We start from the raw sequence: 27313 nt of genomic DNA, 5'->3' as shown, positions 1-27313 counted from the left end.
TCTTCTGGATGAAACAAAAACGAAGTTTGAACTCTTCAGTCCTCCTCTTAATAATAGTGAATTAAAACACCTCTCGCTCTTACACTTCTTTTCATAACCCTGATGACTAAGGCACGTTTGATTTGCGACTTAATTTGGTATCTGATACACATGTATAAAAGTGAGACTTGCCATCACACGACGAGGGGACGTTTTATAACTTCCACCAAAAGAGATGGAAGTGCCGCGTAAACTCTCCGGTTTCCTGAGACCTTGTGCTTGGTCTGTTACTACAGTTTCAGAATTTTCAAACAACAACATGCATCAAAAGCTGTTCTGTTAAACAAAGTGACTTAACCGTTCCAGGCCGGATTTGGAAGGATTCCACAGCGCCGAGGAGCAAGAGAATGTGATCACTTGTATTAAAATTCAGCCAGCACACCCAGTTTAAGAACTAAAGCTTTAAGAACAAATGAAAATTTAATGAGTCAGTAAGCATTGCAGGCCTTTCCTAGGCATTACCCCTGAATCTGGTCTGACACGGGGGATTGGTCCTAGCCCCTAAGGGAGTGCTGGGACAACCCTACCTCCCTTGAAGGCTGCAGTTATCAAGGCTGTGCTGAAAGTAGGCTGCAGCGTCTGAGCAGAGAGGGTCTTCTAGTTTTCCCTTACCTGAAACTCAAAAAAAGAGGCCAACTTGATGGCCCCTGCTAGGAGCCCTCCTCTCAGGTTACCCCAGGAGGTGAGGTGTGTCTTGGAATGTCCTCTCCATCTCTTGGATATAATAGGTGTTCAGTAAGTGATTGTTGAGTTATCTGAATTGTTCTACTTTTATACAAAGAAGGCGTGATGCACAAATTTTGCATTTTTGAAAGTGATTTCTAGTCTTTTTTTCTGGAAATGTTATTCCTAGAATTTTCCTACACCTTTTGGAAATTCTAGTCCTTTTTTTCCCTGTCCCCTGCCCCCAGCTCTTTCCTCCATACCTCTCTCCCTCCCTAAAAGTGGTTTACAGCATATATAATAGTTATGAACTAAATTGGATTCTGTGTAAAGAATGTCACGGTAAGTTATGAGGTCATCGGTGAAAGCCAGGGATGTTACACAACACAGCTTGCAAACTGCTATTCAGAATCTAGAAATTCAGTTGTATCCTGTGACATCAGTACAGAATCAGGAAAATTTGGGGTTTTCCAGATGAAACTGAGCTCTAAGGGCTGACTGTGAGGGCTTCTACAACTTGCCTGGAATAGGATGGAAGTTTGCCCTTGCTTTTCCCTCGGTTCTTTTGTGTTCTTCCTGTTTCCTCTGTGGTCAGATTTTGCTGTCCAGAAGTGAAAAAGGCAGTGAGCGGGAAGTGGAGTTTTAATATTTCATAACAACTTTGTTTCATTCATCCTGAAACTTTCCTAAAAGTTCAAAGGTTTCTGCAGTAACAGTAGGTCTCATTATATTAATGACTTTTTACTTGTAGAGAGCACTTTGAAAAAACAGTATTCTTTTTTTACATATATATGAATGTAAATTTCATTTATTTGCATTTGCTCATATATGTGTAAAATCTTATATTATAAAAATCTTATACTGAAATCTTTCCAATGATGTTTCTTACTGTGCACCATTGTAAAAGATCATAATGACTTTTGATGATACATGTTGAAGATGGATTAACTCTGATAAGTTTCTCTAATTTGAAATTAATTATAAAATCATTTTCTCTTATGTTCTTACTTGGGAGTAGTGTATTTCTTACATTCTTAATTGGGGGTGGTTTATTTCAACCTTATACACTTGATATTTTTTAAGAGCAATTAATGAAAGATTTCTGTGAATATCATGAATATAAAAAATATTATTTTTACTTGGATGTGTATTTAACCATCACATCCAAGTATCTTCAGTTCAGTTCAGTTCAGTTCAGTCACTCAGTCGTGTCTGACTCTTTGCGACCCCATGAATCGCAGCACGCCAGGCCTCCCTGTCCATCACCAACTCCCGGAGTTCACTCAGACTCACGTCCATCGAGTCAGTGATGCCATCCAGCCATCTCATCCTCTGTCGTCCCCTTCTCCTCCTGCCCCAATCCCTCCCAGCATCAGAGTCTTTTCCAATGAGTCAACTCTTCGCATGAGGTGGCCAAAGTACTGGAGTTTCAGCTTCAGCATCATTCCTTCCAAAGAAATCCTAGGGCTGATCTCCTTCAGAATGGACTGGTTGGATCTCCTAGCAGTCCAAGGGACTCTTAAGAGTCTTCTCCAACACCACAGTTCAAAGGCATCAATTCTTCATCACTCAGCTTTCTTCACAGTCCAACTCTCACATCCATACAGGACCACAGGAAAAACCATAGCCTTAGATATCCATAAAATATCAACACCACGTAGATGCTATTTTTTCCCTAACTTAGGACATATACTACTGAAGAATAACATAATGCTGTATCTTAGAGATAACTTTCTTCTTAGTAATTTAACTAATTGAGGACATAGCTTAACAAAGCAAACACATTCTAATAAAGCTATTCTAGTATAATTTAACCATAAGGAAGGAATGGAAACACTTTTGAAGTAGTTTAAGATGTTTTTATTCAATATGTTCCTCCTACACCCCCACCATATAGCCTCATTTACAACAGTGGGAGTGGGGTAGTTACTGTTTATTCCAGTGAGATGACAAGTTATGTCATGGTCCTCTCCATTTATGTGGTTTGTCAATTTATGCTGTTAGTAGTTGGCATTTATTGGAAGCTTAGTACATGCCAGGCATTTTACATATGCTAACTAATGTTATGTTCCTAACTTTAGAAATTTGGCTGCTGCTGCTGCTAAGTCGCTTCAGTCGTGTCCGACTCTGTGCAGCCCCATAGATGGCAGCCCACCAGGCTCTGCTGTCCCTGGGATTCTCCAGGCAAGAACACTGGAGTGCGTTGCCATTTCCTTCTCCAGTGCATAAAACTGAAAAGTGAAAGTGAAGTCGCTCAGTCGTGTCCGACTCCTAGCGACCCCATGGACTGCAGCCTGCCAGGCTCCTCCGTCCAAGGGATTTTCTACGCAAGAGTACTGGAGTAGGTTGCCATTGCCTTCTCCGAGAAATTTGGGCTAATCATCCCCAATTCACAGATGAGAAAACTGGTATGTTAAGTAACTTGCCTAATGTCACACAGTAGAAAGTGACAGCTGTGACTTGAAACTAGACAATTTTTTCTTATTTTCTGGGCTATACTGCCTTTCAGCACTCTTAAAAAAGTTAATTTCTTATTTAAGTTTTTCATCTCTGTAAGGGCATGGAATCTTTCTTGAAAGAAAGATCAGATCAGTTGGTCAGTCCTGACCAACTCTTTGCAGCCCCATGAATCACAGCACGCCAGGCCTCCTTCTCCATCACCAACTCCCAGAGTTCACTCAGACTCACCTCCATTGAGTCAGTGATGCCATCCAGCCATCTCATCCTCTGTCGTCCTCTTCTCCTCCTGCCCCCAATCCCTCCCAGCATCAGAGTCTTTTCCGATGAGTCAGCTCTTCACATGAGGTGGCCAAAGTACTGGAGTTTCAGCTTTAGCATCATTCCTTCCAAAGAAATCCCAGGGCTGATCTCCTTCAGAATGGACTGGTTGGATCTCCTTGCAGTCCAAGGGACTCTCAAGAGTCTTCTCCAACACCATGGTTCAAAGGCATCAATTCTTTGGCGCTCAGCCTTCTTCACAGTCCAACTCTCACATCCATACATGACCACAGGAAAAACCATAGCCTTGACTAGAGGAACCTTTGTTGGCAAAGTAATGTCTCTGCTTTTGAATATGGTATCTAGGTTGGTCATAGCTTTCCTTCCAAGGAGTAAGCGTCTTTTAATTTCATGGCTGCAGTCACCATCTGCAGTGATTTTGGAGCCCAAAAAAAAGAAAGTCTGACACTGTTTCCACTGTTTCCTCATCTATTTCCCATGAAGTGATGGGACTGGATGCCATGATCTTCGTTTTCTGAATGTTGAGCTTTAAGCCAACTTTTCCACTCTCCACTTTCACTTTCATCAAGAGGCTTTTGAGTTCCTCTTCACTTTCTGCCATAAGGGTGGTGTCATCTGCATATCTGAGGTTATTGATATTTCTCCCAGCAATCTTGATTCCAGCTTGTGTTTCTTCCAGTCCAGCATTTCTCATGATGAACTCTGCATATAAGTTAAACAGGGTGACAGTATACAGCCTTGATGTTACTCCTTTTGCTATTTGGAACCAGTCTGTTGTTCCATGTCCAGTTCTAACTGTTGCTTCCTGACCTGCATACAAATTTATCAAGAGACAGATCAGGTGGTCTGGTATTCCCATCTCTTTCAGAATTTTCCACAGTTTATTGTGATCCACACAGTCAAAGGCTTTGGCACAGTCAATAAAGCAGAAATAGATGTTTTTCTGGAACTCTCTTGCTTTTTCCATGATCCAGCGGATGTTGGCAATTTGATCTCTGGTTCCTCTGCCTTTTCTAAAACCAGCTTGAACATCAGGAAGTTCACGGTTCACATATTGCTGAAGCCTGACTGGAGAATTTTGAGCATTATTTTACTATACTTCTACTCATGATAGAAGAGAAAGTATTAATCTCCTGCATTGAAAATGAAAATATTGATGGCATATTCCATGATACTTCATAAATTAAACTAGTCCTGTTTTTCTAGAACTAAGAATTTAAGTAAGTTAGAGTAGTTATGACTGTTGTTAGTTATATGTTGTTGTAAAAATTCCTATTATAACTAGGTTTTCATATTTCCTATTTTGATGCTATATTCAACTTTTTAAAGTATGCTCGATTGCTTATCTTTTTTATTATAATTGTTCAAGTTATCAATTGCCTGAATGATACCTGGATTCATATGATAAAATATTTATGGTATTTCTTATCTCACAGGTCCTTGACTCACACCCATTTATGATTAGCTGATTAATACACATCCTGCAAGAAATACATAATTTAATCTAAGGCCTTAGTTTGTGACATCGAGCAAAGATGTGATGTTACAGAATAAAGCAAGGATTATCCTAGGGAGAGAGATTTAGGTGGAACAGCCAGAACTTTAGTATGTGCTTAAATCTTCACAGGACAATTTCACTTGTGAGTGTATACCTAAAATAATTGAAAACAGTGTCTTGAACATATACCTGTATACTATGTTCATACAGCATAATTCACAATAGCGGAAACGTGGACACAACCCATCCACAAATGAATTAGATAAGCAAAATGTGGTATTATATATGTATAATAGAAGGTTATGCGATCTTAAAAAGGAAGGAATTTCCGACACACGCATAGATGAACCTTTAATACCTTCAGTTCAGTTCAGTTGCTCAGTCGTGTCTGACTCTTTGTGACCCCATGAATCACAGCATGCCAGGCCTCCCTGTCCATCACCAACTTCGGGAGTTCACGCAAACTCATGTCCATTGAGGCAGTGATGCCATCCAGCCATTTCATCCTTTGTCATCCTCTTCTCCTCCAGCCCCCAGTCCCTCCCAGCATCAGAGTCTTTTCCAATGGGTCAACTCTTCGCATGAGGTGGCCAAAATACTGAAGTTTAAGCTTCAGCATCAGTCCTTCCACAGAACACACAGGACTGATCTCCTTTAGGATGGACTGGTTGGATCTCCTTGTAGTCCAGTGGCCTAGCAAGAGTATTCTCCAACACCACAGTTCAAAAGCATCAATTCTTCGGCACTCAGCTTTCTTCACCGTTCAACTCTCACATCCATACATGACCACTGGAAAAACCTTGACTAGATGGACCTTTGTTGGCAAAGCAATGTCTCTGCTTTTTAAAAAATATGCTATCTAGATTGGTCATAACTTTCTTTTAATACCTTAGATAGTCACAAAAAGACAAATGCTGTATGATTCCATTTATATGAAGTGATCGGAGTAGTCAAGTTCATAGAGACAGAAAGAGTTGTTGTTGCTAGGGGAGGGGAGAATGGGAAGTTGTTGCTTCGTGGGTGTTTTAGGGCTCAGTTGTGCTCCCTCAAAATCTCTATGTAAAAGTCTTCACCCCAGGTACATTAGAATGTGATTGTATTTGGAGACAGGGCCTTCAAAGAGATGATTCCGTTAAAATGAGGCCATTAGAGTGAGTGAAGCCAATCTGGTGTCCCTGTGAGAAGCAGTCTGGACCCATGGGCACCAGGGATGCCCGGACACAGGGAAGCATGGGTGAGGACACGGCGAGGTACAACATCTGCAAGCCAAGGAGAGAGACGTCAGAAGAAATCAGGCCTGCGCACACCTTGATCTTGGACTTCAAGCCTCCGGGACTGTGACAGAATTCTGTGGTATTTTTATTATGCAGCCCTAGCAAACTAGTACTGCGGGTGTAGAGTTTCAGTTGTGTAACGTGAGAAGAAGAACTCTGGAGAACTGGTTGCACAGCAGTGTGAAGGTACTTAAAACTACTAAACTGTACACTTGAAAAAGGGTTAAGATGCTAATTTTCAGTTCAGTTCAGTTCATTTGCTCAGTCATATCCAACTCTGTGACTCCATGAATCGCAGCACGCCAGGCCTCCCTGTCCATCACCAACTCCCGGAGTTTACTCAAACTCATGTCCGTCAAGTTGGTGATGCCATCCAGCCATTTCATCCTCTGTCGTCCCCTTCTCTTCCTGCCCTGAATCCCTCCCAGCATCAGAGTCTTTTCCAATGAGTCAACTCTTCGCATGAGGTGGCCAAAGTACTGGAGTTTCAGCTTTAGCATCAGTCCTTCCAATGAATACCCAGGACTGATGTCCTTTAGGATGGACTGGTTGGACCTCTGTGCAGTCCAAGGCACTCTCAAGAGTCTTCTCCAACACCACAGTTCAAAAGTATCAGTTCTTTGGCACTCAGCTTTCTTCACAGTCCAACTCTCACATCCATACATGACCACTGGAAAAACCATAGCCTTGACTAGATGGACCTTTGTTGGCCAAGTAACGTCTCTACTTTTGAATATGCTGTCTAGGTTGATCATAACTGTCCTTCCAAGGAGCAAGCATCTTTTATTTTCATGGCTGCAGTCACCATCTGCAATGATTTTGGAGCCCAAAAAAAAAGTCTGACACTGTTTCCCCATCTTTTCCCATGAAGTAATGGGACCAGATGCCATAATCTTAGTTTTCTGAATGTTGAGCCTGAAGCCAACTTTTTCACTCTCCTCTTTCACTTTCATCAAGAGGCTCTTTAATTCTTCACTTTCTGCCATAAGGGTGGTGTCATCTGCATTTCAGAGGTTATTCCTATTTCTCCCAGCAATCTTGATTCCAGCTTGTGCTTCTTCCAGCCTAGCATTTCTCATGATGTACTCTGCATATAAGTTAAATAAGCAGGGTGACAATATACAGCCTTGACGTACTCCTTTTTCTATTTGGAAACAGTCTATTGTTCCATGTCTGGTTCTAACTGTTGCTTCTTGACCTGCATATAGGTTTCTCAAGAGGCAGGTCAGGTTGTCTGGTATTCCCATCTCTTTCAGAATTTTCCACAGTTTATTGTGATCCACACAGTCAAAGGCTTTGGCATAGTCAATAAAGCAGAAATAGATGTTTTTCTGGAACTCCCTTGCTTTTTCCATGATCCAGCGGATGTTGGCAATTTGATCTCTGGTTCCTCTGCCTTTTCTAAAACCAGCTTGAACATCTGGAAGTTCACGGTTCACATATTGCTGAAGCCTGGCTTGGAGAATTGTGAGCATTACTTTACTAGCATGTGAGATGAGTACGATTGTGCGGGCAAGTTTGAGCATTCTTTGGCATTGCCTTTCTTTGGGATTGGAATGAAAACTGACCTTTTCCAGTCCTGTGGCCACTGCTGAGTTTTCCAAATTTGCTGGCATACTGAGTGCAGCACTTTCACAGCATCATCTTTCAGGATTTGAAATAGCTCAGCTGGAATTCCATCACCTCCACTAGCTTTGTTCATAGTGATGCTTTCTAAGGCCCACTTGACTTCACATTCCAGGATGTCTGGCTCTAGGTGAGTGATCACACCATCATGATTATCTGGGTCGTGAAGATCTTTTTTGTACAGTTGTTCTGTGTATTCTTTCCACCTCTTCTTAATATCTTCTGCTTCTGTTAGGTCCATATCATTTCTGTCCTTTATCGAGCCCATCTTTGCATGAAATGTTCCCTTGATATCTCTAATTTTCTTGAAGAGATTTCTAGTGTTTTTCATTCTGTTGTTTTGCTCTATTTCTTTGCATTGATCGCTGAGGAAGGCTTTCTTATCTCTCCTTGCTATTCTTTGGAACTCTACATTCAAATGCTTGTATCTTTCCTTGCCTCCTTTGCTTTTCACTTCTCTTCTTTTCACAGCTATTTGTAAGGCCTCCCCAGACAGCCATTTTGCTTTTTTGCATTTCTTTTCTATGGGGATGGTCTTGATCCCTGTCTCCTGTACAATGTCACGAACCTCATTCCATAGTTCATCAGGCACTCCATCTATCAGATCTAGGCCCTCAAATCTATTTCTCACTTCCACTGTATAATCATAAGGGATTTGATTTAGGTCATACCTGAATGGCCTAGTGGTTTTCCCTACTTTCTTCAATTTAAGTCTGAATTTGGCCATAAGGAGTTCATGATCTGAGCCACAGTCAGCTCCCAGTCTTGTTTTTGCTGACTGTATGGAGCTCCATCTTCGTCTGGAAAGAATATAATCAATCTGATTTCAGTGTTGACCATCTGGTGATGTCCATGTGTAGAGTCTTCTCTTGTGTTATATTTTACTGCAGTTAAAAAAAAGTAAAACAATAATACAATAATGCAGTACCACTGTATACCTAATGGAATGGCAGAAATCCAAAACACTAACACCACCAAATGCTGGCAAGAACATGGAGCAATAGGAACTTTCATTTCCTGTCAGAGGAAATGCAGAATGTTACAGAAGTTTCTTACCAAACTGAACATACTTTTACCATGCAATCCACTACTTGGTATTTACGCAAAGGAGTGGAAAACTTCTGTTCACAAAGAAATCTGCACATGGATGTTTATAACAGCTTCATTCATAATTGCTAAAACTCGGAAGCATTCAAGATGTCTTTGTGTATGCAAACTAATGAATAAACTGTGGTACATCCAGACAACAGAATAGTATTCAGTGCTAGAAAACAGTGAGTTGTGACCATGAAAAGACATGGAGGAATTCTAAGTGCATATTACGAAGTGAGAGAAGCCAATCTGAAAAGGCTGCCCTATAAAACTCCTACCATGTAAGTGTCTGGAAAAGACAAAACTATGGAGACAGGAAAAGACCCGGGGTTCAGGGAGTGAGATGAACAGGTGGAACACAGAGGACTTTTGGGGCAGTGAAACTCTGGTGTCCTGTACCCAGAGAAGGCACCACACCAACAGGGACCCTAATGTGAGCTGTGGACTTTGGGTCCCTGTGGTGGATCAATGTAGGTTCACCAGTTGGGACGTACCATTCTGGTGAGGATGTGGATCGTGGGGGCAGCTCTGCATGTGTGTGGGTAGGGCGTATAGGGGAGACCTCTGTATTTTTTACGTTTTGCCGTGAACCTCAAACTACTCTAAAAAAATATTAAAATGCATATGTAAAACTTCTCTGGATACGTCTATTTGAGGGTCTAATTATTAAGCATCTGTTGAATACAAGATGCATGACCAAATGGGAGAAGGGAGTCCTTAGGAGACTAAAGCTCTACAGCACTAATACACATGGTTCAGTTCAGTTCAGTTTAGTCGCTCAGTCCTGTGCGACTCTTTGCGACCCCATGAATTGCAGCACGCCAGGCCTCCCTGTCCATCACCAACTCCCAGAGTTCACCCAAACTCATGTCCATCGAGTCAGTGATGCCATCCAGCCATCTCATCCTGTGTCGTCTCCTTCTGCTCCTGCCCCCAATCCCTCCCAGCATCAGGGTCTTTTCCAGTGAGTCAGTCTTCATATCAGGTGGCCAAAGTATTGAAGTTTCAGCTTCAACATCAGTCCTTCCAGTGAACATTCAGGAGTCCTTTAGAATGGACTGGTTGGATCTCCTTGCAGTCCAAGGGACTCTTAAGAGTCTTCTCCAACACCACAGTTCAAAAGCATCAGTTCTTCGGCACTCAGCTTTCTTTACAGACCAACTTTCACATCCATACATGACTACTGGAAAAACCATAGCTTTGACTAGACAGAGCTTTGGCAGATTTATTTTTGTGCAGAACTATAGGCTCTACACCCCAACGCTTCAAGAAAGCTGGAGGCCTTGAAAGGGATTATACCAACTTTCTCAGTGTGTAGACCAAAGGTCAAATGCATCTGCATCTCCTGGATCTTTAAAGAAAAAAGAAGAGATTCTAACATCGGACCTGGGAAATCGGTTCTGTAGGGCTAGGGAAGGAGCCTAGGAATTGGTATTTTTAAATAGATACTCCCAGGTGGTTTTGATATATACTGACATCTGAGAACCATGGAATGAACTCTCATGCCGCCTCTTTTCTGCCTTATTCATGAATCAAAAAGCACTGTTCTGGTAGTAGAAGGAGTTAAATGTTGGAACAGAATTGACCATTTAGGAGCTCACTAAGACTGATGATGAGCGGAGAAGGCAATGGCACCCCACTCTAGTACTCTTGCCTGGAAAATCGCATGGACAGAGGAGCCTGGTAGGCTCCAGTCCATGGGGTTGCTAAGAGTCGGACACGACTGAGTGACTTCACTTTCACTTTTCACTTTCATGCATTGGAGACAGAAATGGCAACCCACTCCAGTGTTCTTGCCTGGAGAATCCCAGGTACAGAGGAGCCTAGTGGGCTGCTGTCTATGGGGTTGCACAGAGTCGGACACGACTGAAGCGACTTAGCAGCAACAGCAGCAAGACTGATGAGAGCTACTCTTGCGGAAATGTTGGAGGCTACAGATGGAAGAAATTCCTCTTTTATATGCTCTGGAATAGTTGCTTATGTCTGAGTAGCAGCATATTGTAGCCAGGTTTGATCCCTGGGTTGGTTTGCTATGCCCTGGAGGAGGGCATAGCATCGATCCCCTGGAGAGGGAGGGCATCCCACTCCAGTATTCTTGCCTGGAGAATCCTATGGACAGAGGAGCCTGGTGGGTTACAGTCCATGGGGTCACAAAGTCAACTGAAGCGGCTGATCAGGCACACACACATGGCATTTAAATCTTACATTACTAATTTGAAAGTTATTTCTATAATGGAATAAATTAAAAATGTACTTTTACAGTAAAATTTCTTTCTATTTTACTTACAGGGGAATAGGAAAATTACAAGATTTAAAGTTTCATATTGTTAAAAAGAACAAGATTGGCATTACTGTAGCTGATCATCATTTGTGTTCCAGGGGACTGAGCAGTGAGCGAAATGATGCTCACATGATGCTAGGCCCTCCATCACTGGGGAAGATTCTCTCCTTGACTGGAAACTATGTAGGCACAACTGGAGACATGATAGGTATATTCTCATCTAGGGAAGAGTAAGGAGGATTTAGTTGAGACCCACAGTTAACAGATTTCATTAGCAGAGTGCCCAAGTATAGAGCTTTTGCTAATTTTATGCATCATTTTCTTTTTAGAAATATCTTGTTAAATTTTTAAAGGTAGAATTACTGTTGTTCAGTTGCTCAGTTGTGTCCAACTCTTTTGTGGCCCCATAGACTGTAGCCTGCCAGGCTTCTCTGTCCATAGGATTTTTCCAGGCCAAGAATACTGGAGTGGGTTGCCATTTCCTTCTTCAAAAGGTAACTTAACAGGCTAGAAACACACTTTAAATTACTAGCTCACAGGGAAAAAAATAACAGAGAAAGCCTAACAAATCTGTTAAACGGATCAAAAGATAAAATACATGAAAGCATAATACACAGAAAACATCAAATGAGTAATAATTGAAACCTACTAGTTTCTCCAGGATGTGAATGTATCCAGTTGCTTTCTCCTTAGTAAGGTAGTTAAAAATTCAGGCATCTGTTGTCTACAAGAAAAGCACCAACAAAGGAAAGGAATCAAAAGTTTTTAATTGTGGTATACCAGGCAAAGAGAAATCAGGAGTGAAAGTACTGATTTCCAGAGAAAGTCTGCCTTAATATCAGGTGCACTCAATGGCATAAACTGATGGAGATCATAATTCAAAGGTGAATCGTAAAAGTCACTGTTTAAATAGTGCATAGCAACATGGATCACACGTGCATTTGTCTGGACGTGTGTTCTACATTATTATTATGATAAATATGTCTTATAAATACATTTCTTTTAGATTTTGCCATTTAAGACTGAATTTCCATAATTATTAGTTCATGGATCTCCCTTTCTGTCTTAAACTTAATATGTTTGTACAAGGGAGGTTTACCTTTTTAAAGTTAAAGTATATCTGTTGAAATAGCATTCAAATAGTAGAAAACTTGGGGAAAATGAATATAGTCTGGAATAAAAACTACCCAGTACACCACTACCCCAAGAGCCACTATTTTCAATTTTCAATGTTTTCCCCAATTTGTCACACCTTTTTATAGCTGAGGTGGTAACTTTTATTTTCTCAAATTGTAAACATAAATTTTGAGAGCCTCAATTTAGAGTTATCATCAAGAACTCACCATTCTTATAGATAGGTATATAAGTTGATTCTAGCTTTTTTCCATTTCATTAAGTAAGTATGAGTTAACCAGTGTGTACCCTGGCCCTTTCCTCAGTAGCTTGGAGCTTACAGCTGTGGGGCAGAGGGAGGGAGACGGGACCCTTCTCAGGGCTCAGAGGGGTGTGGCCTCCCTGCTCAGCCCGGGACCCACAGACGGGAGAGCCCCAGAGCTCCAGGGGGCAGTGAGGGGCGAGCCGGCTCCACGGGCCTCAGAGACTCCGGTGCTGTTGTCACATATGAAGTGTGAGCATTTAAGGTCAGGTGGTTCTCCTTAGGGACTTCCCTGGTGGCTTAGACAGTAAAAGCATCTGCCTACAATGCGGGAGACCTGGGTTCGATCCCTGGGTTGGGAAGATCCACTGGAGAAGGAAATGGCAACACACTCCAGTATTCTTGCCTGGAAAATCCCATGGATGGAGGAGCCTGGCAGGCTACAGTCCATGGGGTCGCAAAGAGTCAGACACGACTGAGTGACTTCACTTCTTCACTTCTGTCTACCATCACTGGCCTGAAATCACAGACGTGAAAGAATGTTATTATAGTCAACATAAGCATCTAACAGATGGTTCTCTTCTTAGAGCAGCACCCAGCGCCTCAAGGACCCAGGACCCTCCGTGTGTCCTTCCCCCTCCTCTTCCAGCACCCAGCCCTCCAGCCGTAGTCCTTCTGGGGCCTCCACCTCTACTTCTGCCTTAGGGATGCCGGAGCAGACCTTCCCTTCTGCCTGGAGCAAATGTTTACACACACACACTGCCCCCCACTTCCCTTCTGCCTGGAGCGCATTTTGACACACATACACAAATACACACCGCACCCCACCCCCACCCCGCCCCACCTTGGCCAGTTCTCTAAACCCTGTGGTCTCAGTGTAAATGTTTTCTTAGATGCTGTGATAGATAGAATATGACTCCTGAAAGATACCCATGGCCTAATGCCTGGGACCTGTGACTGTGTTATGTACTTACCCGCTTCAGTTGTGTCTGACTGTTGGACCCCGTGGACTATAGCCACCAGGTTCCTCTGTCCATGGGATTCTCCAGGCAAGAATATGGAGTGGGTTGCCGTTTCTTTTTCCAGGGGATCTTCCAGACCCAGGGATTGAACCCGATTCTCCTGCACTGCAGGCAGACTCTTTACCATCTGAGTCCCCAGGGAAGCCCTGGAGGAGAGAAGCCACTGGCCAAGGAGTGCCGCAGACTGGAAGCCGAGGCAGGGTCTGCGCTAGAGCACCCCGAAGAAGCACAGCCTCGCCGTGACTCGAACTCAGGGGGTCATGTTTGGACTTCTGTTTATAGAACTGTACGATAATACATCTGTGTTGGGTTTAGTTCAGTTCAGTCGTGTCCGACTCTTTGCGACCCCTTGAATCGTGGCACGCCAGGCCTCCTTGTCCATCACCAACTCTTGGACTTTACCCACACTCATATCCATCAAGTCGGTGATACCATCCAGCCATCTCATCCTTTGTCCCCTTCTCCTCCTGCCCCCAATCCGTCCCAGTGTCAGGGTCTTTTCCAATGAGTCAACTCTTTGCATGAAGTGGCCAAAGTATTGGAGTTTCAGCCTCAGCATCAGTCCTTCCAATGAACACCCAGGACTGATCTCCTTTAGGATGGACTGGTTGAATCTCCTTGCAGTCCAAGGAAAACTCTCAAGAGTCTTCTCCAACACCACAGTTCAAAAGCATCAGCGTTCAGGTTTCTTCACAGTCCCAACTCTCACATCCATACATGACCACTGGAAGAACCATAGCCTTGGCTAGACGGACCTTTGTTGGCAAAGTAACGTCTCTGCTTTTGAATATGCTATCTAGGTTGGTCATAACTTTCCTTCCAAGGAGTAAGTGTCTTTTAATTTCATGGCTGCAATCACCATCTGTAGTGCTTTTGGAGCCCCCAAAAATTAAGTCTGACATTAGTGGTAATTTGGGATAGCAGCAATAGGAGACTGGCTCAGATGCACTTTCTGACTCTTCTCCCTTAATCTGAAGTGGCTGAAGTTGGTTCCCATTTATTCTCTTTCTCAATTACCTGTTCTTTTTCTTAATACCCTTTATCACAAACGGGATTGATCTTCCTTTATTTGTTTGCCTGTGGTTCCCCTCCAGACCAAGTGCTCTGTGAGGTGAGGGTCTGTGTACACACAGTACATGGACCGATTCAGCCAGTCTGTCATCATTTCAGTTCAGTTCAGTCGCTCAGTCGTGTCCGACTCTCTGTGACCCCGTGAAGTGCAGCACGCCAGGCCTCCCTGTCCATCACCAACTCCCGGAGTTCACTCAGACTCACGTCCATCGAGTCAGTGATGCCATCCAGCCATCTCATCCTCTGTCGTCCCCTTCTCCTCCTGCCCCCAATCCCTCCCAGCATCAGAGTCTTTTCCAATGAGTCAACTCTTCCCATGAGGTGGCCAAAGTACTGGAGTTTCAGCTTCAGCATCATTCCTTCCAAAGAAATCCCAGGGCTGATCTCCTTCAGCATGGACTGGTTGGATCTCCTTGCAGTCCAAGGGACTCTCAAGAGTCTTCTCCAACACCATGGTTCAAAGGCATCAATTCTTCGGCGCTCAGCCTTCTTCACAGTCCAACTCTCACATCCATACATGACCATAGGAAAAACCATAGCCTTGACTAGAGGAACCTTTGTTGGCAAAGTAATGTCTCTGCTTTTGAATATGCTATCTAGGTTGGTCATAACTTTCCTTCCAAGGAGTAAGCGTCTTTTAATTTCATGGCTGCAGTCACCATCTGCAGTGATTTTGGAGCCCAAAAAAAGAAAGTCTGACACTGTTTCCACTGTTTCCCCATCTATTTCCCATGAACTGATGGGACTGGATGCCATGATCTTTGTTTTCTGAATGTTGAGCTTTAAGCCAACTTTTCCACTCTCCACTTTCACTTTCATCAAGAGGCTTTTGAGTTCCTCTTCACTTTCTGCCATAAGGGTGGTGTCATCTGCATATCTGAGGTTATTGATATTTCTCCCAGCAATCTTGATTCCAGCTTGTGTTTCTTCCAGTCCAGCATTTCTCATGATGAACTCTGCATATAAGTTAAACAGGGTGACAGTATACAGCCTTGATGTTACTCCTTTTGCTATTTGGAACCAGTCTGTTGTTCCATGTCCAGTTCTAACTGTTGCTTCCTGACCTGCATACAGATTTCTCAAGAGACAGATCAGGTGGTCTGGTATTCCCATCTCTCAGAATTTTCCACAGTTTATTGTGATCCACACAGTCAAAGGCTTTGGCATAGTCAATAAAGCAGAAATAGATGTTTTTCTGGAACTCTCTTGCTTTTTCCATGATCCAGCGGATGTTGGCAATTTGATCTCTGGTTCCTCTGCCTTTTCTAAAACCAGCTTGAACATCTGGAAGTTCACGGTTCACATATTGCTGAAGCCTGGCTTGGAGAATTTTGAGCATTGCTTTACTAGCGTGTGAGATGAGTACAATTGTGCGGTAGTTTGAGCATTCTTTGGCATTGTCATCAGCTTCTAACAAATAGAATGGATGTGATCAAATTTGACTTAGATGAAAAGGCATTCCCAGCAGGGTAGCAAGTGCCAGAGGCTAGAGAAAGAGATGGTACATTTAAGAAGCTATAAATCAAATGACTATTGAATTTAGAGAATGTGATTGTCATTTAGATATGATTATAGGCCTGAACTAAGGTAGTTCAGTTAAATTCAATTGCTCAGTCATGTCCGACTCTTTGCGACCCCCTGAACCTCAGCACGCCAGGCCTCCTTGTCCATCACCAATTCCTGGAATTTGTCCAAACTCATGTCCATTGAGTCGGTGATGCCATCCAACCATCTCATCCTCTGTTATCCCCTTTTCCCCCTGCCTTCAGTCTTTCCCAACATCAGGGTCTTTTCAAATGAGTCAGCTCTAGAGGCAGTGGAAATATAAAGAAGTGAAGAAATATTTAGTTGTAGAAGGGACAGAACTTGGATACTGAGTCTAGGCAAAGGATTGCCGAGTAATGGCGTGGTCATCTGAGTGGATGGTGGTCATTTTCACTTAGATGTTACAAAAAGAGAAAAGGAATTTGAAGCAAAGGGAAGTTCAGTTCTAGATATGTGTGAGATGCCTGCAGGCCATCCTTGAGTGAATATTTAGCAACCTGTGGGATTTATGAATCTGGAGCCCAAGAAGAGACCAGGGTTACCAGTTTGATTTGGAAATGATTGGTTTATGAGGTTTAGAGTGGACAGAGGACTAAGTGGAATTCTGCAAAACACAGCCCAGGAGCAGCAAAGAAAAAGGAGACTTGGAAACAGCCCGAGACCGAGTAGGAAATAAACCTGTGAACTGGTGGCAGCAAGGCCAGGGAACAGTGTTTGAGGAAAGAGGGAACCAGAGTCAAGTGCTTCGGAGGATACAAGACTTTGTAGTATCCGTTGGATTTAGCAACAGATGTCCAGGAAACATTTTTGGCATTTAGACATTTTGAATGATTTCTGCTTCTGATAATCTAAACAATGACTAGATCAAAGGATATTAAAAATGCAAAAAACTTTGATGGCTGTTGCCAAACTGCTTTACAAAAAAAATGATACTTATAGTCTACTAGAAGCATATAATCATGACCAGGAACCCTCACCACATCAGGACCAGCCTAGTGGCTAAAAGGTCAGCCCACCAGGCTCCTCTGTCCATGGGGATTCTCCAGGCAAGAATACTGCAGTGGGTTGCCATGCCTCCTCCAGGGAATCTTCCCGACCCAGGGATCGAACACAGGTCTCCTGCACTGCAGGCACATTCTTTACCGTCTGAGCCACCAGGGAGCCTACATCCTGACTCTATTTACCATGTTAAGTGGCCTTGGGCAAGTTACTGAGTTTACTTTCTGCTTTTACAAAATTGGTGACAATGGTTGTTATTATACAAATGGCTAAAGGGAGTTCTACGTTTAAAACACTGAAAGTGCCCGGCACATTGTAAGTGCTGTTTCCAAGTAGATAACTGGGTATTCTGATGTTTTCATATTCTGGAGATTTGAAAGGTGATGAATAATAATATCTCTTTTTTTTTTTAGTCAGCTTTATAAAGGTGTGATTTGTTCAGTTCAGTCACTCCGTCGTGTCTGACTCTTTGCTCCCATTCTAAGTGTACGATACAGTGAGTCTGACAAAGGCTTGTACCTGTAACCACCACCACAGCCAAGTGTAGAGCATGTCCATCACCCCAAACAGCTCCCTTTTGCCTTCTCCCAGCCACCCCCCGACCTCCACACCCCGCTGAGGACCATCGCTCTGTTTTCTTTTCCATGGATTAAAACTCAGAGCTTCACGGGAGTGTGCTCATACAGAATGCACTCCAGCTTGAGCTGCTTTCCCTCAGCAGGACATTTTGGAGACTCACGCCTTTTGTTACCTATATTAGTAGTTCATTTCTTTCTGTCCCTGATTGGTATTTCGTTTTGTGGCTGTACTTCACTTTGCTTACCCATTCACCTGCTGCTCCCAAATTTGGGCTTTTATTCAGGTACAAGTCTTTGTATAGAGGTGTATTTTCATTGTTTCAATTTGCATTTCTTTATTCTTTTGTTGACTCTTTAAAAGTTTGAAAACTTTTTTAAGGCTGTGAATTTTGGGGTGTGAAATGTGTCTTTTGTCTGTTTTAATTTGTGGTTTTAATGCTTTCTTATATGTGAGTTTTAATTATTGAAATACTCAAATCTTTATCTTTTCATTTTAATTTCTTCTGTAGATTTGACATTTAGAAGTTTTTGGTGAAGGAAATTTTTGATATTTTGATGCATATACATGTGTGTGTGCGAGACAGATCGCAGTTATTTGGGGGTGGGGGTTAATCAGTCTTCGGAATAGGCTGCCAGTCACAGTTACGAAGGAAACTGACATGGAAATGGGGTGTAACTCAGCCATCGGGCACATGCACTGTAATCCCTTTGAGATTTTTAGGTTCATTTTAAAATCTGACTACTGTATCCTTGTATGTGACAAGTCCAGGTATTCTGAAACCATTGTTTATCCTTTAGATAATAAGATTTTTGTCCATAGCAGGAGTTTTCTGATTAGCTAAGGGTTTATGTCTATTAATAACATTTCTTACAGAAGAACATTTAAACCATTTTGGTTTGAAAAATTTCCAAAATCCATTACGTGTCTGCAGTTTAAAGCTGAAAAGACTGCACTTGGTTTTGGTGTAACTCAGATTAGTCATGATGAACATTATTCTTTGTATCCTTTAGGTGATAACCTAAGGATTATCACCTTAGGTTTTGAGGTGATAACCCCAAAGCTTTTCTAAGTGTGGTGGATTATTGCTGTGTCCAGTGGCCTCAGTGTCGTCTGCTTTGTGAGTTTTTATCCTTCCTATAATCTCTGCCACATCCTTTGATGGTTGTTGCGGTTCCTCACCAGTGTCCTAGATGGTACTTCCAGTTTTCTTGTGCACATTGACATTAAATAGCCCCACCATTAGGAATCATAGAAAAGGAATAAATAGGATCCAAATGAGCGAACTCTTTTTGAGTAGTAAAATATAGTTTTTGGCATCTATTTTTGCTTTTCCACAAGCCCTTTCTTCTACTTCATTGTGCTTGACTGTGTTCTGAAGTATTAAAGTTGCAGATAAATAAAGATGGTCCTTACATTCCATAATACATTTTTCAAAGGTGGGTGTTTTCTTACTATAAGTGAGAAACTGAATCAATAATAGTCATAATGACTAACACGATGTAATACTTGTGCAAGGCACTCTGCTCAGTGTTTTGGATATACTCATTTAATCTCAACATCTTAACTGCTATCTCACAGCCTAGCCCATGGCCCTGACTTCTTTGCCACTTCTACGGTTCCTAACTTCTAACCATTAGTTCAGTCACTCAGTCATGTCCGACTCTGCAGCCCCATGGACTGCAGCACGCCAGACCTCCCTGTCCATCACCGACTCCCGGAGCTTACTCAAACTCATGTCCATCAAGTTGGTGATGCCATCCAACCATCTCATCCTCTGTCCTCCCCTCTCCTCCCGCCTTCAATCTTTCCCAGCATCAGGATCTTTTCAGATGAGTCAGCTCTTCGCGTCAGGTGGCCAGGGTACTGGAGTTTCAGCTTCAGCATCAGTCCTTCCAATGAACACTCAGGACTGATCTCCTTTAGGATGGACTGGTTGGATCTCCTTGCAGTCCAAGGGACTCTCAAGAGTCTTCTCCAACACCACAGTTCAAAAGCATCAATTCTTTGGCGCTCATCTTACTTTATAGTCCAGCTGTCACATCCATACATGACTAACCATCAGGGTTATAAAAAATGTGCAGACGGAGAGCCGGGTGGTAGAATAGCAGATGCTGCCTAGTTTGGTTCCTGGTATAACAACATAACATACATGAGAATTTCAAAGCATGCAGCTGGGGACTCGGGCGAGCAGTCTCTAGAACTGAGTCTTAGCAGGCTTTTCCTACTTAAATAGATATTTTATCAACTGTCTTCTTTTTCCTTTTGAGAACTCTTTGGTGACTTGCGTAAGACAGTACAATTAAGCTTCTTTTGAAAAGCTTATGCAGAGTCTGTTCAAACATTTTAAGAATTAGAACAAAGTTAAAGCTTGTGCACTTGAAAATATCATATACAGTAGCAGTTAGTTTGGGGTAGCGAAAGCACCGCAGACTTTTAAGGAGAGATTCCTTCAGGAAAAGGTCACTGATTGAAAACACTTGGATGCTTAGTGCTGGTTCTGGAGGGAGCGGTTTGTATCCTTAAAGTAAGTAAGTTATTTTGTGGTGTTTAATTTCCTTATTGATTTAACAGCTACAGATGCCTTGAAAGCAGAAAAGCAGCCTCCTCCAGGAACTCTGTCCTTTTTGCCCCCACCTTCAGTAATCTCTCTTTTTTCAGTCTCTTATAACACTTCACTTTCCAGAACTGTTTCATTTTTTCAGCCTCATTCTAGAAGGTGGTAGCCATGGTCTCGAAGTCTTGAATATGTTTACAATTTTTTTTCTGGTCATCATTTTTAAATAAATAAATACATGGGAATGAAGATCTTTTGGCTTTTTCAGACCATTTTTATACTCTCAGTGAAACCATCAGTGGTACTTGAATTGCTATTCAGTGCATCTGTATAGCTTGGGAACTTTTGACTGTCCACCACATGTATTTAAAGTCTTTTAAAATGATAGCCCATTTGAAAATATTTTGCCACGAATTTGTTTCATAAATGTATAATTAATGCCAAATTTCATCTGACTGTTCATTAGCCTTCTGAATCTGCTTCCTAAAAAAACAGGGAGAATGATACCTACTTTACAAAGCAGTTGTCAGCATTAAATTAGATAATATCTGTGAACGATCCTATTACACAATTACCCCATTACTGGCTTATAAATGGTTCTTAACTGTGGGTTGAAATCAAACATTTTACATCTCAATTATCTTTAACAGTGTTTGAAATGAGTAATCTTATCATGAGATAAAGCAAAATAATTATCGAATACAGTTGAAAATGAATTTGCTCAGGTTTTTAAAAAATTCTCATTAAAATATTTTATAAGCCGTCTTGACGCATCACTTGAGGTCCTCCTACCTTATTTTCAGGATCCCATCACTTGTGCATGTTTGTGTGTGTGTGTGTAGCTAATTGATGTTTTGTAGTGTTCCTGCTGCACGGTTTTGGTTTCTGGATCTGGACCTCCTCGCTGTAATGCTAGTCTCGGAAGCACAGCAGCCAAGACGCTGAGTGCACGCGTGGTAACAATTGTGGTCCTGGAGAGTGAAGTTCCTGCTTTGCAGATGGAGAACCTGAGAGACAGGACGTTTCCGTAGTTACCGTGTTTATGTCAGCCCTTCTGAACGCAGCGTCAGGCTCCATGGGGATAACATCCTTGAGCAAATGAGCTGCAACTAATCCTAACCCAAATAAAGCTAGCCCCCATCTCTCCGACCCGAGTTAGCAGGGGTCTTACTGGAGTCATCTGCTAAAGTGAGGGGGCGGGGCCAGAACGTCCGTGAAGCCCTGTTAGCACTTACTCGTGATCTCTGTCAGCTCTCCGGGTTGTTTGACTTGTCCACCTCTTAAAAGCATCACAAGCTCTTATTTTGTTCAAACTATGGATATCACTTTGTTCACTGGTGGTGAGATTTTTAGAAAAAGATCTCATATTTGGAGGGGAAATCTGTGTCAAAGGGTTCTGTCTATCTGTCTGTTCTGTAAACTCAAGCATCTAGTAGATGCTTCCTTTATGGCTTATGCTCCCCTTACGGGTCAGGTGTTACAATAGTAAATGTAAACTTTCAAAGTAAATTTAATGCGTTTGACACATGGGTGTTTATTCAGTGCTACAGGGCAGCATGGGATGAAGCCGCCCCTGTTTTGTTCTCTGCCTGCCCCTGTCAACATCCTGGCATTCTGCGGGGCCTCAGGGACATGCCCAGAAATGCCAGTGGCTGAGCCCAGCGGGGCCTTAGTGGGGCCCAGCATTGCTGCTCCAAGGCTTGCCTACCTTGGGCTCTCCTAGACAAGGATCACACTTTCTCCTCTCAGCCACCTCTCTCCTCTCTCTGCTGGAGGAAAAGCACCCAGAAGGAGGTGCCTAACCTCTCACCTTATCTTCCGTCGTACAACCTCTCATCATATCTACTAGCATATAACCGTTATCTGTTGCCATATAACCGCTCACCATATCTACCGTCGTGTAATGGCTCACCGTATCTACTGTAGTGTAACCTCTCAACATGTCACTGTCATAATTTCTCACTGTATGTACTATCGTGTGACCTCTCACCGTGTCTACCGCCGTGTGACCTCTCACCCTATCTTGTGTCGTGTAACCTCTCACCGTATCTACCGTCGTGTAATCTCTCACCTCATTTACTGTCATGTAACCTTTCACCGCGTCTGCCTCCCTGTAACCTCTCACCACATCTACCGTCCTGCACACGCGCGCTCCTGCAGAGCTCCGGTTGGTAGTGTGCCCTCTTACTGTCTAAGGCTGATTGCCTCCGCTCATCTGGTCACGTCCCCCGCTGCCCACCTTCCACTGTCTCTTTGGTGGCTGTCCCTTCTCTCTCCTGCATCACAAATTATCCCTCTCCCCCCTTGACCAGGTCATTCCTTTCAGCATCCTCACGTGTGGAAATTGTTCCCTTTTTAAAAGGAAAGAGAGATGAAGGAAAGTGGAAACTTCCTGGGGAGGCCCCATAGTTTCCTGCAGCCGCTGCCCCCTTCTGTTCCTCTTCCCAATAAATGTCCTCAGAAGAGCTGTCCACTCCAACTTTCCTTTACTCTTGTCTTAATCTCTCCAAGAAGGCTTTTGACTCTGCTGCTGTCAAAACTGGCTGCAAGGTCACCACGATGTCTCCATAGTCAAATCCAGGGATGCAGGCTCGGTGAACTGGCTCCCCCTGCCAGCAGCCCTTAACACACTCACTGTTTCTTGGCTCTTGGCTTTCAAGACCCCACTCTCCCTGCTTTTCTTACTTCAGTGGCAGCCTGCTCCTCATTCCCTGGATCTTTAACACTGCCAAACCCAAGGGTTGGCCCTCAGACGTCTTCCGTGTCTATGCTCACCTCCTAGGCGAATCCAGTGGGTGCCAGGCTGTGTCCTAAAATGTCTTACTTACTGATGACTCCTGATACTGTACCTCCACTGGGACTTCTCCCTTAACCCACACACTTCTCATATCCAGTGGTCTTGATTTCTCCCCTGGGGTGTCAAAATGGCCAGAGCAGAGTTCCTGATTTCCAGCGCCCCAAACCTGCCCCTCCTGCAGCCTTCCTGTCTCCAGCTGCCTGCGTCAAAAAGGGAAGAGTCGCTGTCAATTGCTTTCTCAGTATCACCTGCTTACCGTACCTTCAAAACAGATCCTGGATGTCACCATTTCTCAGTCTCCACGGCCATCTCTTGAATGGATTGTCACCGCTGCCTTCTCACTGGTTTCCTTGCTTCCACCAGAGAACCTTTTAAAACATTGAGTCAAGTTCCCGTGTGCTCAGAGCTTTCCAGTGGCTTTCTGTTTCAGTGGGGGGGAAAGCCGGTCTTCACAGTGGCTGCACGAAGGCCCGGTGACATGGCCCCTGCTGCCTTTTCTTCCTTGTCATCTCTGTCTCCCTCTCCCTGTCTCTCCCCTCCCTCCTCCTCTCTCCCTGCCCCACCTCCCGCCCGCCCCCCCCCCCCCCCCCCCGCTACTATTCCACCTGTCCTCCCCCGCACCTCTTCCAGGTGTTCCTGGGGTCACTGTCTTCAGTCCAGACTACTTTATCAGGGAGCCCTTCTCTGAAAAGTCTGTCAAATGCAGTACCGGCCTACATGCGTTCCTCCTACGAGAATACTTACATTAATACATGTTCACTGCCTCCCTCTTTTGAGGGCAGGGCTGTTGTTCTGTCACCACTGTATCCTCAAGACCCAGAACAAGCCTGGCACCCCGTGGGAGCTGAAGAAATGAATGAAGTTGGTGATGATTCGTGGTATGGGGTTATGAATACAAAGGTCTTGGGTTACTTAATAAAATTAAGAATTTAATGCAACTTTTTAAAACCCTGCATAAAAAATATGATAGGTCCATATCCACGCCAACTCTTACCCTTGATCCCTTGTTTCCACCTGTATTTGATGATGAGGCTGTTACCAACATTTAAGTATAAATTACCTAGAGGACAGTGTGCTAAGATTATCCTGCATAGCCCCCACAATTCAGCATATGTTATCCCATTTTATGAAAAGGAAATGAGGTTTAAAAAGCCTGAAGCCAGTTGAAGACAGGAAGTGGCAGGGCTGGGTTGCATCTGGAGCTGGTGTGCCCAGCTCCAGAACCAGACTTCAGCTGATGCAGCTGCTAAAATAAAAGCCTCCTGGAGATCCTCTTTAAGTTTGGTCATTTGTATGTTTATATGCTTTAATAGATTTTTAAGAAATGATACTTCGTTTTGGGAATCAGGGATTCAATTTTGTAATTGTTCAGTCAGTCGTGTCCGACTCCTTGCAACCCCATGGACTGCAGCACGCCAGGCTTCCTTGTCCATTACCAACTCCCGGAGTTGTAATTGTTAAGCAGTGATAAATAATAATGGAGAAGGAAATGGCAACCTACTCCAGTCTTCTTGCCTGGGAAATCCCATGGACAGAGGAGCCTGGCAGGGTACAGTCCACGGGGTCACAAAGAGTTGGACATGACTTAGTGCCTGAACAACAACAAATAAACTGTAAATGAGATACTTTTCACAAATTTTGAACTAAACTTGAGATCTCCTGAGAGCACAGAGTCCATGCATGGGGTTCCTTGACCTAATCACCCGAAGCCACAGCACCAAATACCATCACGCCACAGTTAAGTTACAGTATATCGACTCTGGGTACACAGGCATTCAGCCCACTGTGGACAGTTGGAGCAGGACAGCCCCATTTTATGCTGACAAGTATTGTCCCAGACTTAACCCAAAATATGGAGAAAAGGAGTATTTCTGAACATCTATGTAGCTGGCAGGCTTCTTCTGTAGTCTCTGACAACTGTTTCTCAGTGTAAACAATATTTAATAAATGTCTTTCTATCCAGACAAAAAGAAAAGTTTTCAGCAAACTCCGGGATACAGTGAAGGAGAAGGAAGCCTGGTGTGCTGTAGTCCATAAAGTCAGAGAGAGTCAGAGGAGACTGAGCGACTGAACCACAATGCAGACATTAGGTAGATATTAATAAGTATATTATATGTGAGGTAATCCACCAAAATGGATAGATTTTATGTTAATTATAGAATGAATTCTTATACTATTTTATGAATAGACAATACAGATCATGGGAACCCATGTAGTCAATGTAAGATGAAATAAGAATGATAAGGATGATTTTATTTAATAGATAAATAATAACTCACTAAATAAATACATAATTTATTATTAATAATAATAAATCACCATTTTAAAGAAAAAAAAAAATAAACGAGATCTCATGGCTCTTTGCCTAGTGACCGAGAGTAGCTCTGTGACCTGGTTCATACCTGGTGAGCTGTTGCTTTGGTGTGTGAGTCCGTAGCTACGGATGACGCAGAGCTGAGAGTGCTCTGGCTACTTCTCAAGAGGGAAATGAGACATGAATTCACAACTTAAGATTCTTACAGTTAGCTCTGCGGCAGACGGTTACTCTTGAGAAAGACAGCCTCACACCTCAGAACAGAAACTCTGCTGGTAGATGAGACAGGGAGGGAACCGCCTAGTACAGTGAAGAGGGTATGGGCGAAACTGTGGCGAGTCCTCTTCGTTTTCTTGTCTTCCAGAAGAGATGAGCCAAGTAGTCAGAGCTGGGGATTCAAACAGCCTCAGGCCCTGCTTCTTCCTTCTTTCTCTCTGCCACACCCAGTCACCCTCCTGGTCCGCTGTCTGAGGCACGAAACCCCTGCTGAAGACCTCAGCGGTTGGCAGCAGGCATTTGGTGTTTCTGGTGATACAACCACCAGATCTCACTTAGAGGTTCCAGAGGCCTGCGGAGTGAGCCGTTGTTGGTCACACTTGCTCTCCGTGGAAGGAAACAAAAATGCTTCCCTGGTTTTTGTAGGAGGAACTTTATATATATAGAATGAAGCAGTTAGTGACACCCTGGGGTAGCCAGTAACTAATCATCTGAGACTAAATTCTGTAGATAATGTACTGAACATTGTCAGTAAGGACATACATGTATTTTTTTGTTACTACCATGAATCTTAAATGTGACTCCACGTTCAAAATAGTCTTGACTAATCTACTCTGAAAAAAGAGCTTTCAGGTAACCTCTGAGGTTCTGTTTATACTGGTGAGGAACAAATGTCAGAAATGTGAGTGAGAACCAATTAGAGGAACTATAACAGCATTCCTCAATTCATTCATGACATGGTAGCATGAAGTATTTTTGTTGGTCTTACCTAATGTAAGTGAAACTACCAAACTTCTCTATTTGCTAGTACCACAACCTTGTGCAATAGGTTTTTATTTCTTGTCAATTTTATGCTTTGTTTTGGGATGGCATGATTCATTCCTCTATTTTCATTGAATTTAGAAAATGCAGATTGTGCATTTCAAGGTATTATACAATGTGTGTATAATTTAGAATTTTCTACTAAGTATCTTGACTTCATTGTTTAAAAATCGCTGAGATACAATTAAAAAAAAAAGTAACTAAGGCTGTCTTTAAACAAGACTGTTCTTGAACAGAGAAATAAGATAGGAAGTGACAAGGGCAGACAATTAGCAGCGCCTCTTAAGGATTAGCCCATAAGGTGATATGAAATATTCTCATTGTGTTCTTTTATTTTTGTGGGCTTTGTGTCATGACCTTTTCATTTTTTTTCCTCCATTCCAACATCTGCTGGCTTTTAAATGAAATCATTTCTTTGGTATTTTCAGTGTTTGATGGTTGCTTTGCACATACCCTGCTATTGTTCCCAAGCAACTGACCAGGTCAAATTTAAGACTGGGCTCTCATGCTGTGACCTTAATAACCAAAGCCTTTTTGGCCTTAAAATATGAGTTGTAATTTATTTCTTTGTTCACCTCCCCCCCTTTTTAAACAGGCTGCAGATACTTTGGCTGTGAGGCAAAAAAGAAGAATTTATGATATCACCAATGTCTTGGAAGGAATTGACTTAATTGAAAAAAAGTCAAAAAACAGTATACAATGGAAGTAAGTTACAAACCGCTCTAGTCTACCTTTTTCTTCTCAATGCTCTGTGAACGCTGACCTTTCTGCTATGTATGTCTCCTGAGTCCTCTGTCCCAGCCATCT

General features: G+C 42.9%; 1 protein-coding gene across 2 annotated transcripts in view; it reads left to right on the top strand.

The window, feature by feature from the left end:
• The window catches only part of E2F5 (E2F transcription factor 5), a 35895-nt gene that overhangs the window by 828 nt on the left and 7754 nt on the right, over window positions 1-27313 (top strand). For both annotated transcript variants that reach the window (XM_027561632.1, XM_027561633.1), the window contains exon 2: window positions 27102-27211. In XM_027561632.1, coding sequence (XP_027417433.1) covers window positions 27102-27211 — 110 coding nt within the window. The remainder of the gene's footprint in view (window positions 1-27101; window positions 27212-27313) is intronic.

Source organism: Bos indicus x Bos taurus, chromosome 14 (genome assembly GCF_003369695.1).
Source record: "Bos indicus x Bos taurus breed Angus x Brahman F1 hybrid chromosome 14, Bos_hybrid_MaternalHap_v2.0, whole genome shotgun sequence".
In the NCBI taxonomy this organism is placed as follows: domain Eukaryota; kingdom Metazoa; phylum Chordata; class Mammalia; order Artiodactyla; family Bovidae; genus Bos; species Bos indicus x Bos taurus.
This window is presented reverse-complemented; position numbering and strand designations above follow the sequence as displayed.